The following is a 19,292-nucleotide window of genomic DNA, read 5'->3' as shown; positions in this document are numbered from 1 at the left end:
AATATATTGATTTTTTAACCGTAACTTTTTCATTTTTTATCTTAGAAAGTTCGTTAAAAAAATTTTTGTAGGTTTTTACAAGATCTATTAATATTAAATCGTTTAAAAATTCTCAGTGACAAAGAGAGGTGGCATTGAAAGGGTTGGTAAAGGTGGTTTTTGCATGATATTACAAGTTTTAATTGTCAATAGCCCACTCAATTTTTGCCGTAAAAAAATTTTTTGCAAACCAAGTTCTTGGGAATTAAATAAGCTACAATTTCATATTGACATATTTTTTCGTATCTCTGATGCTAATCTTTCTATTCTGAAGAAAAGGGCATTTTTTACCAAACTACAAAAACTCGTTATTCGCTTTTAACTCCATTTTTATTAAACTAATTATTCTAAGCCGATCAAACTTCTAGAAGCTATTAACAATACATAAATCAAGAAAACCCAATCAGGTCAATGACAAACTTTAATTAGGGTGGTGATTAGTGGGTAGTTTACGATCACTTTTTTGCTGAAAAAAATAGGGACTGGCATTCTTTTCATTATGTCACTTAATTTTTTTAGCTAGAGATTTTTATTTATTTCTGGAGATACATATTTTTAAATATTTTAAATTAGTTTCAACAAGTTATCCTCGAAAAATGCATAGTTTCCCGTCCTTTGACTTTGAAACTACAATATTTAGCATTTGACGAAGAAGAGCCAACATATAATAAAGTATAGCTCGATTACTATTGGTCTTAAAGAAAATATAAAAAACGGTTTTTGTTTATTTTTTCAAAAGGTACATTTTTGTTAAGTAAAGTTGTTTTGACAAAACGAAAACTTTTTGAGTTATTAGCAGAAAACTGATTAAAAACGTTGATTTTTTCGATATAAAACTAACACTATCGATAGCGAATAAATCGAAAACTATTAATTTTATCAAAAAAATGTATAGAACGTTTTTGGCTTATAATGAATGTTTTTACCAACTCTTGCGGTCAAAATATAATAAAAATTTCCACCCCCGAGATGGGGTGGCAACCACCCCCATGGTAAAAGCGCCTTTTGGCATCATATAGATTTTGATCCTTGGACTATCCACTACTTATTCTCAAATTTTCAAGCAAATCGATCCATTCTGTAAAAATTGCGAGGTTTTATCCTATTTTAAGCTTCATTACTTGCACGAGAAATAAAACTTTCGGTTTCATTTTTTTATCAGTAGTTCTGCATTATGTTACATTTTTGCTCGCACTAATTCCCGTATAAACAGATGACAGTCTGACCGCAAAAAAAATTAAAACCGTTTACACGTTTTATTTGCTGATTTTTTATTTTGGGACTTTTACCTTCTTCTTCTTGACTAGCTTTACAACTCGGGGTGAGTCTTCGCCGCACCCACTACAATAATGCCCTCCATCTTCTACGATCTTGTGCTTCAATTTCCCATTGTTGTTCCCTAATCCTAGATAAATGGGCTTCAACATCATCCTTCCATCTTTTTCTGGAACTTCCTACTGACCATCCTACTTCTACCGTCTGGTCTCTCAAAAAACACTGTCTTTAAGGCCACGTTCACACGACGGCCATGTGAATGTGAACGGCTTGAATAAAATGTACAATGCCGGCAAAAAAAATCTACATTGCCAAATAAATCACCAAATTTGAAGACAATTTGCATGCCTTCTGTCTGCGCTTGGTTGGGTGGGGAGGAGAGGGGGAGAGCGTACTTGCGACGGCATTGTCTGTAGTTTACGGACTACGGACCGCTTAGCTTATTTAGGGTATTCTGCGCGTTTGCACTGTAAACACTTGGCTTTGTGCGGGTAGTCAGTGTTAAACTTCGCCTCATTCACCGCGTAAAGTTTGAGATCGTCAAATTCTAAATTGAGCTGACAAATATGGGTCGAAAGAAACTCACAAAAGAGGAGAAGGTTCGTGCTTTAACATTACTGGAGAAAGGGGACTTTGTAATTACCGTAGCACGTGATATTGATGTTTCAAGAGAGGCTATTTATCAACTGAAACCTTCGGCTGCAACGTTTCAGTTAATAAATAGCCTCTCTTGAAGCACCAATATCACGTGCTACGGTAATTACAGAGTCCCCTTTCTCCAGTAATGTTAAAGCACGAACCTTCTCCTCTTTTGTGAGTTTCTTTCGACCCATATTTGTCAGTTCAATTTAGAATTTGACGATCTCAAACTTTACGCGGTAAATGAGACGAAGTTTAACACTGACTGCCCGCACAAAGCCAAGTGTTTACAGTGAAAACGCGCAGAATACCCTAAATAAGCTAAGCGGTCCGTAGTCCGTAAACTACAGACAATGCCGTCGCAAGTACGCTCTCCCCCCTCTCCTCCCCTCCCAACCAAGCGCAGACAGAACGCATGCAAATTGTCTTCAAATTTGGTGATTTATTTGGCAATGTAAAGATTTTTTTGCCAACACTGTATGTAGTTGTAATCGTGCGTTAGCAAAACGCGCGTCAAGCTCTTGTTCATTGAACGTGGCCTAACACTCTATACCAAATTTACAATCAAGATGCAGCATAGGAGCACTCCTGAATCACAATTTACAATGTATATACATTTTACATTTTAAATCTCAAATCATGATTTCCAAAATGTATACATTGTAAGTTATCCGAGAGCTCCTAGTAGCATTTAACGTGTCTTGGTTTGTTTATTTGTACTGCATCTTGAATGTACATTTAGTATATATTCCTCTGATCTTACCACATGACCTGCTTATCTTATCTGGTTAGCTTTTATATGTCTGACGATGTTTTATCTACCATAAAGAGTCACCAATTCATCATTGCGGCCCCTTCTCCACTTTCCTGTCAATTCATCCCTTTGAGGGCCAAATTCATTCTGAGAACCTTCCTTTCAAATACCAGCAGCTTATTTATTTCCCGCTGATGTAGAGTCAACTGGTGTTTCACTTCCATATGTAACAACTAGGCGAATAATTGACATGTACTGTCTTATTTATTGTCTTTTTAGCAGCTTAGATCTTAATAATGATAATAGGGAGTATAATTCCCTCTTATTGTGATTGCCGCCTCTAGATATTTAAACTCTGCTTTATTATTAGTAATGCCTACTAATGTTCTGACTAACTCTTGCTCTTGGATTTTTGGTTACTATATTAAATTTAAAATCAAGATGCAGTAGAAATAAACAAACCAAGACACGTTAAATGCTACAAGGAGCACTCCCGAATCATAATTTACAATGTATATAGGGTGAGGCAGATAAAAGGCCTATTAAAAATATCTCGAGAACTAAAGTTAACTAAATTATGAAAATTGGAATAAAGGGGTTTTGAAGGCTGATCTATTTAATGAAAATATTTTCATCTATTTGGTACTTCCGGTTATACCGGAAGTTGCTTATAACTTCGTTTTTTTTAATAGGACACCCTGTATATTTTTACATTTTTGGATTCTGCTTGATTTCTTCTTTCTTAAAATATGAGGTTTTGTAATATTATACAGGGTAGTTTAAAAGATAATTACGTTCTTTTTTCATTTCCAAGCAACTTTGATGCCCTGTAGAATTGTAGTAGTTTTACATCAAATTCTCTATTTAGGTTCAAATGATTTTTAATATAGTCGACTGTTGTAAACAATTATTAGTATAGCTAAATTTTTAATTTTAGTATACAGGGTGAGTCGAAACTCGGAATGAGTATTTTCTGAGTTTTCTTAAATGGAACACCCTATATTTTAGTATTGTATTGAAATGATATTTTAAGATACTTTTTTATTTCTTAAGCATTCCCTATACCTAACTGCTTTAATTTTGTGCTTAATTGTTAATCACACCAACAATCTTAACTACGAAGGTATTTTGATGGCTCAACAATTATTAGCAATTTTAAGTATCAGTCTAGAGTCTAGATTAATATGTATTTATTTCCGAAAAATTATTTGTGATTGAATATTTTCACGGCCAACCTAATAAAAATTCACGTATTTTGTGTTGAAATTAATGTTTGGCTTGAATCACCAATACCTCACAAACTAAAGCAGTTAGGTATAGGGAATACTTAAGAAATAAAAAAGTACCTTAAAATATCATTTCATTACAATACTAAAATATAGGATGTTCCATTTAAGAAAATATTCATTCCGAGTTTCGACCAACCCTGTATACTAAAATGAAAAATTTAACTATACCAATAATTCTTAACAATAGTAGACTATATCATTTGAACATAAATAGAGTTTATTATGTCAAACTAGTACAATTCTACAGGGTGTGACTGTTGCTACGAAATTAATAAGGAAACGTAATTATCTTTTAATCTACCCTGTATAATATTACAAAACCTCATATTTTAAGAAAGAAGAAATCGAGGAGAATCTAAAATTGTAAAAATATACAGGGTGTCCCATTTAAAAAAACGAAGTTACAATCAACTTCCTGTATAACCACAAGTAGCAAAGAGACCAAAATATTTTCATTAAATAGTTCACACCTCAAAACTTATGTATTCCAATTTTCATGATTTTCTTACCTTTACTGCCGTGCTAAGCCCAAAGGCGGTAACTGATTTTTTATCGAAAATGAGATTGTTGTATTTCTACGTAGATTATAGGTATTTAGAATATTTTTACCAAGTCCTTAGAGTTGTGTAACTATTATAATGGGTATCTAGAATATATTTACAAAATCTTTGGAGTTGTAGAAGCATTATAATATAATGAAACCTACCTAGAAATACAAAAATGTCATTTTCGATAAAAAAATCAGTTACCGCCTTTGGGCTTAGCACGGCAGTTTAGTTCTCGAGATATTTCTAATAGGCCCTTTATCTGCCTCACCCTGTATACATTGTAAATCTCAAATCATGATTTTCAAAGTTTATACATAGTAATTAAGATTCGGGAGTGTTCCCTAGTAGCATTTAACGTGTCTTGGTTTGTTTATTTCTACTGCATCTTGATTGTAAATTTAGTATAGCATGTATTTTGTCTTATCTTTATTTATTCGAGACTACCTGTTTCCTCCTAGAGTTGTGAAAACACCTCTCTCACGTCTCTTGTAGAACAACTGCATCTATATCATCAGCAAAGGCCAGATCCTCGATTCGCAAATCATGCGAGTCGGCTCAGACGATATTTTACTTTCTATCAAATCATATGCTTGCTGGAAATCTACGAAAATTTGGTTCTCCGTTGTATTCCCAGTTAACTTTTACCTTACTCTCTGAATATGCTTTATCCCGAATCATCTTCATTCCTCGTGTAATTTACAGCTGATTAACGATTTCATTGGAACAGTCTACCTTCTACGATCTTTAAAACAACAGTTTAGCTATAAAGTCAGTAATAATTGCTAGCGACTCGGAAACAACTTTGAAGATATATTATGACCATGTAGGTTAAAAAGTTTAAGGTTAGAGCAATTTTTTGAAGGTATACATGTGATATACGTTTGTGTCTAGTGTAAACTTCAACTCTTATTTATGATGCATGTTTAAATTACTATCAGTATTTTTTGGTAATAAAATGTAATCCACATTATATTATCAAAATATGGTATGAACCCATTGTTTTTCTCAAATTTTGATTTTCGAATTGAAAATTTTTTTATCATTAAATTTTGCATGCTGGGCTATAAATATAAAGAGTTTTTCCCTCTTATTAGGACATAGTCTATTGTGGTATGGGATTTACAGAAAAATCTTAAACAATGGGCTTGTCGAAATAGAAACTTCCGGGTCTTTAAAAAATATAAGTTTTATATAAGTATATTTCACATAGGTTAGTAAGTTCAATCTGCACCAAAATTGGAAGTTCATACATATGCAGAGAGTACCACGAGTTTTACCGAGTAAAGTACAGACTTTGTAAATAATAAACGTATACTAACACAACTAGAACTACATAAATCTCTTTGTAAATCCTTTACAGTCATTTCACATCACTCTAATCGTATCTTTACGTAAACCTGTGGTAACACTGATGATGGAATATTGATTCCGAAAACGTTTTGTGATACAGCCCCTTTTAGGGATTTTAAATACATATACCTTTTACAAAATAAGGTTTTTATTTTTTGTGATTTATGGTATACAGCCAGTACAGGAATTTTTCCTTGTGATATTTTCATCTTACTTTTGATTGTAGTATAGATGCAGAAATGTTTAGTCCAAAGTAGAAATTAAGAAACAATAAAAGATATCAACCAAATTAGATAAAATTTAAAAGTAATGAAATAATAAAAAAATAACGATGTAGGTTTTCGAAGCCGATTTTTTGTAATGATAAATGGTTTTTGGAAATTATTATTGGAATCCTCATCTCAATACGAGTTCAACCATACATATACAGGGTGTTTGGTAAAGAATGGGCCATAGCTTAACCTCAGGTTCCTGAGGTTAAAATAGGCCGATTTTAGCTAACTTACCTTAGTACAAAGTTTATAATAACCGAGATACAGGGTGTCAAAGTTAAACTTTTTTTTATTTATTATTGAATATTTCCCGACAGGTATGAGATAACAACATGAAATTTGCTATGCGGGGGTTTTTTGGGTCGAGAAAACTAAATTCCCTACCAAAAATTATGCATTGCCCAGAGGGCGCCACATACGCCTTTCAGCACTCATTTATTACGTTCAATTTTTTTTATCCCTCACTCTGTATAATTTTGACATTAAAATTTTTATTCTCCTATTAGTTTTACTTGAAAAAGGTATACTTCTTTCATCTCCCTAAACTCAATCGTTTTCGAGATAAACGCATTTTAAATATGCGATACACCATCATTTTTTGCATAATATCATTGTAGTTACACCCGAAAAATAACTTAAAACCATAATAATTGTGCCAGTTCTCAAATTTATGTCATTGCATCCCAAATTCCATTTGAAGAAATTTGCGATACATTTTTGGATAATTTTATGGTTTTAAGTTATTTTTCGGGTGTAACTACAATGATATTATGCTAAAAATGATGGTGTATCGCAGATTTAAAATGCGTTTATCTCGAAAACGGTTGAGTTTAGGGAGATGAAAGAAGTATAACTTTTTTAAGTAAAACTAATAGGAGAATAAAAATTTTAATGTTAAAATTATACAGAGTGAGGGATAAAAAAATTGAACGTAATAAATGAGTGCTGAAATGCGTATGTGGCGCCCTCTGGGCAATACATAATTTTTGGTAGGGAATTTAGTTTTCTCGACCCAAAAAAACCCCACATACCAAATTTCTTGTTGTTATCTCATACCTGTCAGGAAATATTCAATAATAAATAAAAAAAATAACTTTGGCACCCTGTATCTCGGTTATTATAAACTTTGTACTAAGGTAAGTTAGCTTAAATCGGCCTATTTTAACCTCAGGAACCTGAGGTTAAGCTATGGACCATTCTTTACCAAACACCCTGTATAACACTTGGTATTTATCTAGTCCCGAAGGTCTTAAAGAAATAAAACTTATCAGTGTCAAATAGTTTTGAAGTAATTTAGTAAATATAGAATGCTGTGATTTTGATATCAATTCATAAAACTAATAGCTTGAGGTTTACTGAAAAGTTTTTCTGTAATAAAGCTGGTTTTTAATGAAAAAGAGCGAATTGCTGTTTTGATGATGAGGGGCTATGGCGATAGAAAAAGATCTTATAGTGAAGTAGCTAATTTGTTCAACGATACTTTCTCAAACCATTCTCCTATCTATTCGCTGTGTGCAAGTACTTGGAGGAGATACGAGAAACGATCGTGCGCTAGTAGCGGAGAAATCTTAGCATATAGAAATCTTAGCATATAGCATAGGAAAAACTTTCTTAGCATATTTCGTAAATAATAATGCATTTTGTTAATTGAAATTGTCAAATTGACGTATATTTCATACCTACTGTCATTGAAGAAAATGAGATTTCGCAAATGATGTGTTATAAATTGTAAAAATTATATGTTGCTCCACAATATTGATATGATATGCAATTATTAAAAGTGAATTTAATTAATAGTACAGTACAACCTGCCATATCCGGACCTGTCATATCCGGACCTCCCCACATCCGGACGGTTCTGCCGTCCGCATCTACCGAAATAAACCGAGAAAAGCAGTCCTGCTGTTGGACAACGCACCGTCTCATCTCGACACAAAAGAACTAAAAGATGGCGAAATAATGTATTATAGAATCTATAAAACGGGTCTATCGACGAAGGTTATTGACGGCGTTGATTACTGGAATGTATGAAGGAGAAAACGTTTTAGAGACTATAAAAGAAGTGGTCTTGATTGATATCCGGATTTTTTCATATCCGGATCGGTCTGTCGCCACATTGATCCGGATATGGCAGGTTTTACTGTATTTTGCTTGTAGTACAATATTTACCTTTTAATAACATAACCACAATCTTACTTTTTCTTCTTATTCTTTTTTGGTCTATGGCCTTGACAATTATCCAGTAACCAGGACTAATATAATTGGCCAATATAATTAAAAGTGCTATAAATGTTGCCGAGCTATGAAACCAGGTGTCGCTCTTCCAAACTTGCACGGTCCCAATAAGACGACACGACGCACAGTGGTGAATTTCGCCGAAAACCTGGCAAAAATGTAAAAATCTAAGTTTATAGGTACAGTGGCGGCTAGTCTTAAGGGGCCACCGAGCCATGGCACTGGCTCTGAAAAATATACTTAGGGGAAAATATATTGATCAATAAAAATAATTGTATTTTTACTATGCTTTTTTTAATATCAATGCATTATCTACATACATTATTTATCATTATGTAATTTATTATCCACGAAAAAACAAATAATTCCCGTGAGTTACTCTACCCGAGCACCATTCCCTATGGCTCGAGATTTGACTTCAAAAGCATAGGAAAAGGTAGACGCGGCCAGCTTACAACGGACACCGGAGTTTATGAGATTCCGAGCCAGGCAAACTTTGGCTCGAGTGTGTTTTAGAATGTGACTTTGCTAGTGTTAGCATAGAGTTAGAATTTTATAGAAACCATTAGAATGGTTTTTGATTATCTATAACTTTTTAGCGTTGATTTGAAATTTCATCTGGCTCTTCAAATTTTAAAGGCCGTGTAAGGATGTTTAATATAAATATATATTCAAAAAATTGCTGGATTTGTGGATGTGATGAAAAAAATGCATTTTTCTGTTTCGTGTGTGTTTTGTTTGGGAGCGATTCTACATGGGCAAGACATGGTATCATCGATTTAGTGCATATTTACGAATTTTAAATTTTAAAGGCTCTTCAAATTTTAAAGGCCGTGTAAGGATGTTTAATATAAATATATATTCAATAAATTGCTTAATTTGTGGATGTGATGAAAAAATGCATTTTTCTGTTTCTTGTATGTTTTGTTTGGGAGCGATTCTACATGGGCAAGACATGGTATCATTGATTTAGTGAATATTTACGAAAATTAAATATATGCCTTGCCTTATTTTCATAATTCTTATCCATGCCATCATCTAATTATACATAAATGTCAATTTTAAAGATAGTGTGTCAAAAAACGAAAAAAAAATCCTTTTTCATCCAGTACCCGGTAAATTTACCTATTAAGTTGTGTTACGGGTAAATTTACCTATGGTAAATTTATCTATTTGTGCACCGCCCCTTTTAGTAGTCACGAGCCGCCACTGTATAGGTATACCCTGAGAAATTTTATATGAACCTTGCTCTGTAGGTTTTTGAGAATCATAAACGGCCGTTAAGGGTAGAACAATACAAGCAGATCATGCATGGGCGCCCATCTAAAAAATTTTTAGGGGTTGAGCCAGACGTGAAGATGCACATTACATTTTGTATACTTTGGATGACAATATATTATAGTTTGCCCATGTATTATATATGCCCATGGACAGGCACGGATCTAGAAATTCATAATAGGGGGGTCCAGACTTACTGATCGTTTGAAAATAAGAGTTAACAGAAAAAAATAATAAATAATAAAAAAATGCTTATAGACTAGGGGGTCCATGGACCCGTTGACCCCACTCTGTATCCGCGCCTGCCCATTCATATGGGCACCTATGAGATCATATATTTATATTAGTGTAAAGTTGTGATTGAACGACAGCGCACCAAATAAAAATTAAAGTGTGTTATACAATAATATTGGGGCATTGTTTGGTTTTCATTTAGAACCATAGACGTGTATTATTTTGTTAGTTTATAGCGGATGCTACGTCTGGAGGTAAGTGGAGTATTTTAATATACTTTTTAGACTTTTTTCTTCGTAAAATAGACTTTATTTACAACATGTTTGCAAATTGGCAAGAATTTTCAATTTTTTTTGAGTTTTCCAAGTTTTAAAAAGGGAAAAGTAAAAAGTCTACTTTCCTTAGCAAAGATATTTTGTTTAATAAATAGTTCAAAATGTATATAAATATTCCTCAAAAAATCATCTGCAGCCAAATGCATCCTTAGCGGAACTTTTCATTTTAACGAAATATGACATGCTGGAAAATTTGTACATGAAAAGACTTTAATGTTGTATGGTCAGTTAATAAAGTAAGAACAAAATATGAAGTATGAAGCAACTGATCCAGTAAATTTACAGTTTTTTTACACAAGAGCCGCCGTTTTTTGTTATTTTTTTTTGCTTTCTTCTTCTTTTTCTTAATGTTTAAGTTGTTTTACTCTTATGTATAATCCTGTTTTTGCTTTTTTACTTTTATATTTTTTAATAATTTTGGTCGTGTGAGCCAAAAATTTTAATTTTTAAAAAATGAAATGCATAAACGAAACTTTGTGTTAAGAAGCCACACATTGGCAGGTAATAATTATAATTAATCGGATCCATTTACAAAACAATGATGTATTAAGAGTTGACCTACCTATTTTTGGCTTCTTATATGTATAAAGTATCGTTTATGCATTTTATTTAAAAAAAAGGCAAAATTTTTGGACTCGCACGACCAAAATTATTAAAAAATATAAAAATAAGAAAGCAAAAAGATAGACCTACACATAAAGGTAAAATGAGTTAAAGATTTAAAAAAAGAAGAAGAAAGTAAAAAAAAATAACAAAAAACTGCGGTTTTTGTGTAAGAAAAACTGTAAATTTTCTGAATCAACTGCTTCATATTTTGTTCTTACTTTATTAACTGACCATACCATTAAAGTCTCTTAATGTAGAAATTCTCCAGCATGTTACAGTTTTTTAGAATGAAGAATTCCGTTAAGTTTGCAACTTGTTGCAGATGATTTCTTGAGGAGTATTTATATACACATTGAATTATTTATTAAGCAAAAAATCTTTGCTGACCAAAGCTGACTTTTTTACTTTTCCCATTTTAACACTTGGTAAACAGAAAACGATTGAAGATTATTGCCATCATTTTGTAAATATGTTGTAAATAAAGTTTATGTTAAGAAGAAGAATCTAAAAAGTATATTGAAATACTCCACTTACCTCAAGAAATAGCATCCACTATAAAATAACAAAATAATACACGTCTATAGTGTTAAACGAAAATCTAACAATGCCTCAATTGTATAACACACTTTAATTTTATTCGGTCCGCTTTCGTTCAATCCCAACTTTACACTAATATAAATATGTGATATGCTTGTATTGTTCTATCCTCAACGGCCGTTTATGATCGTCCGAAACCTACAGAGCAAGATTCATATAAAATTTCTCGGAATATATAAACTTAAATTTTTGCATTTTGGCCAGGTTTTCGGCAAAATTCACCACTGTGCGACGGTACAAAAAAATGTAAAGCGCTTTGAGGAAACTGGACGAGGAAAAGATGGCATTCGAACAGATAGACCAAAAACTGTTATAACTTAAAATAAAAATTATACTTGTTATAAATTACAATAAAACTTGTATGATGTAATGCAGAGTTTCGGAAGATCCTCACGCAGAGCTGCATAAATACATGATGTAGGCCATTCTTCACTCTTGCGTGTATTACATAAGAATTGAAGAATATTACTACGATCGTAGATTACAGTTTAGTGAGGTAATGATAAAAAAATTGTAACTAATGCGAACTTCATTAACAAGATGTGTTTTTCCGACGAAGCAATATTTACAGTGTGTGAGAATCTAAATTGCCAAAATTTAACACCTTGGCTTCGTTATGAGACAAATAGACCTCATATTACACTAACGGTTGGCTGCGTCGACTGTGTCGTAACGCACTGTGGCAAATGTTCGCTACGGGACATTATATGCCTCGTGACGTACTTAACGTATGTTTATAGGTGTTAAGGTATAGTAGAGAGAGGTAAATCCACACTGGGTACTTGAAAACCATACCCAACAGACCACAAAAACTAAATATTATTATATGATAGGGTATAGTGGGTACTCCGTTAATTGGGCCGTTTTTTATAGAAGGAAATGTAACAGGCTAGAATCATGAAATGCCACTTACAAGTTTAGGACAGTTTTAATAAGATATGGTTTCAGCAAGACGAAACTCCAGCTCATTTTGGTGTAAATCTGACGTTATTTAAATCAGACATTTCCCAGAAGATGAATTAGTAGATTCGGTAGTATTGAATGGCCTCCTAGTTGACCCGATTTAAACGAAATTAATAACGCAGAGAACATTTTGAACACTTGATTAGGTAGACATTAATTTAGCAATTAGTAGTAAACTTTTAATTATGTTCAAATCTAATTGTACATATTTTGAATAAAAAAAAATATTGAGACGATTAGACGTTTTTAGGCATCTGTTTTATCTTTTTGAGATGTTCCTAACTACATAAAATCGAAAGTATTGTGGTTGAACTGGTATTGAAATGAAGATTTCAATTAAGGTACAATATACACGGTGTTGTATTTAAAAAACCAAAGTAACTAATAGGCGATAATTAGTCGTCTCCAGGCTTTTGGTCCATTCTTTTTATACTGTGTTCGTTTAAAAAGAACCTACCCTCAATATTTCTTTTACTTTTGATAATATTAACTATGTCGTCATCCATTTGTTTTTTAAATGGAAACCTATATATTTTTTCTGTTAAAATTAAAGACACAATGAAATTTTATAACCGGCTATATGTATCAGTATTGCATTTAAGTTTGTAGTTTTTGATATACAAGGTGTTAAAAGTCAAATAATTAGTTGGAAACTAATATTAATTTAGTTGTCGTTATATGTTTCCATTAGCTGCCTGACTATAACACAAGTTATAAGTTACAAATATTAAAATATAGTTTAGTCGGAATTGTAAAAATGTAGTGTAAAACAGTATCTCTGTTCAATTACATGATTTTTTCATGATGTGTAGTTACCTCATACAGTTATAGTTCAAGTTCAAACGTTTGCTTAAAACTTAAACCAACAATGGCATTTTGGTTTTACATACAGTATTATAATAATAACTCTATATTTTTTAAAGATCAGGACTTCAGAAAAAGACGTGAACATTGTAATAATTGAATTTGCATTTTATGGTGTTCACAGAAGGGAAAATCGAGCAAACTTCTTCAGAGGCAGATAGTGAGCTGTCGTCTCACTCTATCCCATACCACACAGGTTAGTTTTTTCACGAATCGTTCATTGTTTTGATAAAGGGAATATTAGGATGTTTATTCATGTAAGCACTGGTGTTAATCTGTTCTTACTTAAAATTTTTTAATAATCCTGTTAGATTGTAGATTTAGCCCATGCACCACTATTTTTTTTACTCTCAGCCAAATTGAAGGAAAAATGCAGTATGCAGTAAGTACAATAAAAATGTGTGTTTATACTAACAAGAGAAATAATAAGACTTGCGAAAAGATGACAAGCTCATCTCTACATGTTTCCTAACACATATTAAAAAGAACCCAAAATACTCATCCTTTACATTTTTATCACATTTTCTATTATGTATAATGTTTTCCTCAAGTATGCATTAGACCGATTCATGACAACTTAGTAAATGTCTACAATACTTCTTTTTATCCCTATGACTGAAATAAAAAGGAAGCAAGTATGATTTGTTCTGTACATGTTTGTCTTTTATGCTTATTTCATATCTTCTTTCTCAATCACTTTTTTTAAGTTTTCTGCAATAATAATTTTTTTATGTATTGTAAACTCTCCTCATTTATACAGTGCATAGTCTGGGTGCTGTAATTCTACTCTATTGTACCTAAAAATTCAAGCTCATAGCAATGTACCGAACATCAAACCGTTAGTCCCATAATTAATTGGAAAAGACTGTAAGACTTGTACACACTTCTAAGTAGGTCAAACTGGCAAACGAGTGTATGTTCTCAAAAAAATTGATAGTGTGTAAAAAATGTTTTATTATCAGGTAAGTACTTTCAACACATAACGTGCCATCATCAGAGCTTCGTCCTCTTATAAAACCTTCATAGACAATTGCTAAACGACACAATAATAAACGTAGATCCTGGGCAAAAGCCACAGATATCGAATATAACAACCCCTTAAATTGAATAAATTACATCTAAATTCTTTTTTATTTTAAAAAGACAACTCCTAGTCCTCCTCAGCTGTTCACGTGGGCTCAAAGTGGTTTGACTCAGCCATGTTGTTTTTTTAAAATAAAAAGAATTTAGATGTAATTTATTCAATTTAAGGTGTTGTTATACCCGATATTTGTGGCTTTTGCCCTGGATCTATGTTTATTATTGTGTCGTTTAGCAATTGCTCTTCTATGAAGGTTTTATAAGAGGACGAAGCTCTGATGATGGCACGTTATGTGTTGAAAGTACTTAGCTGATAATAAAACATTTTTTACACACTATCAATTTTTTTGAGAACATACACTCGTTTGCCGGTTTGACCCCATAATTAATTTGTTAAAAATAATAGAATATGGTTGGAAGCCGAAATCGGACAGACATTTGGATTAGGAAATGGGCTATTAGGACTAGGTACTACGGATGTCTTGTTTATTTTTACTAATTTTTCAACTTGAACCAAGAAGTATTTGCTTGTTTTTTTATTAAAATACAGCTTTGGATATAGTAAAACATTTGCCATTGGTGCAATTAGTTAGAAATAAAGACATTCACAAAATATATTATATCAGAACATAAATATATAATATATTATATCAGAACAATAAACAATGTTTACTGCAAACAAGAAGCGAGAAAACTTAGAAATAATTCAGTAGTAGAAAAAATAAAAAGAGGAAGCTGGTAAGCATAAAGAATTGCTCTAAAGAATGCTTTGGCTCCTAACAAGCTGTAACACCATTGATGATGAGGTAGAGCCAAATATAATAAAGGCTGAACTAATATGTGATACTCTTGAATATGTGATAAGACAGTTGAAAATAGGAAGAGCTAATCTCCTGACAAATAAATCAATACAGATTGCCGCCTTCGCCGATGACATTAGCATTGTGTCTCGCAGAACAGAAAAGGCGACATAAATAATAATATATTCTCAACTAAAAACAGTGGCAAAAGGGACTAGACTAAGAGCCGCTATAGGTGAAATTTGCTAATCATTTTAGGCACCATAAGACCCAATAACTTAAATAGTAGAATCTAATAAAAAACGAATGAACACTGTGCCGTCACTTTTTAGTGGCACATGCGTCGACAGTGGCGCATCAAATTTTCCACTTATAAACGGGATAAATAAATTATGGGCAGTTAGGAGGAGGCCAATGCTCGATTTGGGCTGTAGCGCCATTGAAGAAAGATGTAAATTTCCATATATTACAGTTGATTATGCAAGGAAATATTAGGGGAACACGCAGTATAGGGAGAAGAAGGATATCTTGGTGAAGGATATAGACGAGCGGCACACCCCTAATTTAAGGCTTAGAAATCGAAAAAGCAACCATGATAGGTGAATGGCAAATGTTTGTCATCTTTATGTTTTCGAGGTCGTTAAATCCGAATATGAAGTTTGTTTTTATCTAGAATTGGTGGAACATGTTCAAAAATCAAATTTTATGCAAAAATGCGAAAAATCAATTTTGATGATTTTTCATATTTCCTCGCTGTATCTTTGGTCGCTGTAAACATTTCCTTTTGAAAATTTTACTGTATCATCTCTGAAGAATTTAGATAACAATGGAATTTGCCCGAGATGTTTAAACAATTTAAGAGAGAATTTGTTAATTTTTGAACAATTTGTCGTCAGATTTCGTTATTTACATGTTGGGTGATATAATTTACTTAAAAAAGTTGGGTGACAAACTTTTTAGTTTATAATTTTAATTAACATATTATTAAAACATAAGTCATAAAGAAGTTTACTGGAAAATTTCAAATCAAAATATGCAACATGTGACTTTATAGATGAGTTGCACTCCCCCAAAAAACGCTTATTTCTCGAGATATTGAACACGGTGTGCTGAATAGCTGTTTTTGATGGTGCTGAAAACGAAAATGAGGTTTATTTTTAATTTTAGATGGGGGAACATTGTCAAAATCGCAGTTTTACCCTAAAAATAAAAAAAAAATCACGTTTTTATTAAAATTAAAAGTTGCATCATTTTTTTTCTTTAAAACATTTTGTTTTTTATACTCTATATGTCATCATAAACTTGATTAAAAACTAAATTTCAAATTATGTCACTCAACTTTTGCGATTAAAGTTTGCAATTCAGGAATCTGCACCTTTTACTTTAAACAATTCATAACTTTTATTATAATAAGACAGAAATATTGAAACAGGTCTCACTGTATTCAGAAAGGTAAGAAATATATACTGTAAAAATTTCAGAAAAAACTATTAAAACGGAACAGAGTTGTAGCGAGTTAAACTCAAAAAAACGTGATTTCATTTTTATTTTTAGGGTAAAATTGCGATTTTGACAATGTTCCCCCACGTAAAATTCAAAATAAACCTTATGTTCGTTTTCAGCAGCATCAAAAACATAAAGTATGATCAAAATTAGCCATTCATCACACCGTGGTAAGTATCTCGAGAAATAGTCGGTTTTTGGGGTGTGCCGCTCGTCTATAAAGGCACATAACTTTTTTCCTATTGCCTATTTTGACTTAAAATTTTCCAAAAAACTTCTTCATGAATTATGTTTTATTGCTGTATTGGTTAAAATTATAAACTAAAAAGTTTTTCACTAAACTTTTTTAAGTAAACATGAAACTAACGAGATCTGATGACAGTGTTTAAAAATTAACAACTCCTCTTTTAATTTGTTTAAACATGTTGGACACATCTCATTGTTATCTAAATACTTTAAAGATGACACAGTAAAATTTTCAAAAGGAAATATTTACAGCTACCAAAGATACAGCGAGCTAAAGTTGAAAAATCAACAAAGTTTATTTTCCGCATTTTTGCATAAAATTTGATTTTTGAACATGTTCCGCCAATTCTAGATAAAAATAAACTTTTCGGATTCAGCGACCTCGAAAACATAAAGAATGACCAGAATTGGCCATTCACCTTAAAGTGGATTTTCGTGGACGGTATTGCGTATTTTTAGGGGTTGCTGCTGCTCGTCTACTATGAGAACGGATCACTTACATTTCTGTCAAATTGTTCTAAGTAGCAACCTAAAAAATACCTTGATGTTATTCAAATGTCGTAACGTAAAGGGCGCTTAGAAAAGAAAAATTTTAGTTCTTCTGCCTTGTTAATATTGCTATGTTTCTTGGTTATTGACAGTAGATTATTTTTTTGTGGTGAATTATGATCTCATTATTAATTCTTTTTATATACGGTATTGCCGTTTTCATTTATATCTAATCTTTTTTTTTATTCTTAGACTAAGTTCTAATTCATAAGACATTTGAAATGTGGTGTTACAGAAAGATGCTTAGATTAGCATGGACACAGAAGAAAACGAACACGGAAGTATTGCGGGAAATGGGCAAAGAATGCGAAATAATAAACACAATAAAAATAAGAAAGTTGCAATATCTGGGACACGTAATGAGGGGACAGCAATATGAAATGCTAACACTGATAATACAGGGAAATATAAGAAACTCATACACAAATAAAAACTTCAAGTTGTATACTGGTATAAAATTATTTATTAAAAAACTTCATAAAATGTCGTGCAAAACGTTTTCGTTCTAATTCAGAACATCTTCAGTGCCTAGAAAGATGTTCTGAATTAGAACGAAAACGTTTTGCACGACATTTTATGAAGTTTTTTAATAAACAATTTTATACCAGTATACAACTTGAAGTTTTTACTTCTGTATGAGTTTTTTAAACTATGGTGTACAGCCAACTATTGGGATTTTCCCATTGATTAAATATAAGAGACGGAGGGAGTATAGGAAGGTCTATAGAAGTCTTCAGAGCAGCGGTAGATAGAGTAAAGATTGTTCTGATGATATCCAACCTCCGATTGGGAGACTGCACTTAACGAAGAAGAAGACTAAGTTCGATTTTTATGTTGATTTTAGTCTTGCTTGTTTTATAAGTTATCACACGCTATTCTAACGCTCTGTCAATATTTCTCGGTCTCCGATTTGGTATGTTTTTAATGATTCTGTCTTTGAAAATATACTTAATTCAATTTCAACATCAACATTTCAATTTTTCACTTAAAACATTTCTCGTTTTCACTTCCATTTAGCTTCTCTGATAAGTATTGTTCAAAGTTCATCATCTTTCTGTGACAAAATATAGTGTAAATAATTATAAAAAAGTTATTAAAGTTATATGTTCGTAGTAATATTTGAAACACACATTTTTGTTTTATCAACATGTATTTTCCTCTTTTTCAGAAGAGTGTTACTTAGGAACTATTTAAACATTTTAAACTAAAATTGGTAAATGTAAATAGGAATATCTGCACTCTATTTTGACGTACACAGGATTTCAATGGCATAATTATATAATTCAATGTCATTATATCGAAGACAAAGGGATAAAAATAACCTTAATAGACAAGGCGGAAACGGCGGGTTCGTTGGGAAAAATATTCCCATGAGATATTTTTGCATAATCACATTCGTGAGACATCCCAGAATAAGGTTCAAGAAGTCGCCCACGTGAAAAGTGGGCCAATTTTTTTTAACAATTTTTTTTTAATCAAATTGCAAAAATCAATATTTTTGGCCGGGACTATTTTTTTTTAGGTTTTTTGGACCATTCTGGACAAAAAAGCTTTCTTATAATTTTTCTCTAAAGTTGATCTTTTTCGAGTTATAAGCAATTTAAAATTTGAAAAACGCGAAAATGGCCATTTTTAAGACTTAATAACTCGGTTAAAAATTATTATTATGAAAGTCAGAAAGTGACTAAATCAAAGTTTAAAGTCGCCGCTACATGATCCTGAAGAAATCTGTGTCATTAATTTACTACTAACCTGTTATTTTTAATTAATAACAATGAGCTGTTAGATCGTATTGACTCCGCTGTAAATGTGAGTGCGAGTAAGATGCACAATTGG

General features: G+C 32.1%; 1 protein-coding gene across 8 annotated transcripts in view; it reads left to right on the top strand.

The window, feature by feature from the left end:
- Window positions 1-19,292, top strand: part of LOC114337108 (cyclic AMP response element-binding protein B) — a 138,848-nt gene that overhangs the window by 76,948 nt on the left and 42,608 nt on the right. For 5 of the 8 annotated variants that reach the window (XM_028287501.2, XM_028287497.2, XM_028287496.2 and 2 more), the window contains exon 5: window positions 13,403-13,474. The exons of the other annotated variants lie outside the window; for them this stretch is intronic. In XM_028287501.2, coding sequence (XP_028143302.1) covers window positions 13,403-13,474 — 72 coding nt within the window. The remainder of the gene's footprint in view (window positions 1-13,402; window positions 13,475-19,292) is intronic. 8 annotated transcript variants of the gene reach the window in all.

The sequence above is a fragment of the Diabrotica virgifera genome, chromosome 2, assembly GCF_917563875.1.
Source record: "Diabrotica virgifera virgifera chromosome 2, PGI_DIABVI_V3a".
Taxonomy (NCBI): domain Eukaryota; kingdom Metazoa; phylum Arthropoda; class Insecta; order Coleoptera; family Chrysomelidae; genus Diabrotica; species Diabrotica virgifera.
The sequence above is the reverse complement of the archived record's forward strand: the minus strand, read 5'-3'. Positions and strand labels throughout refer to the sequence as shown.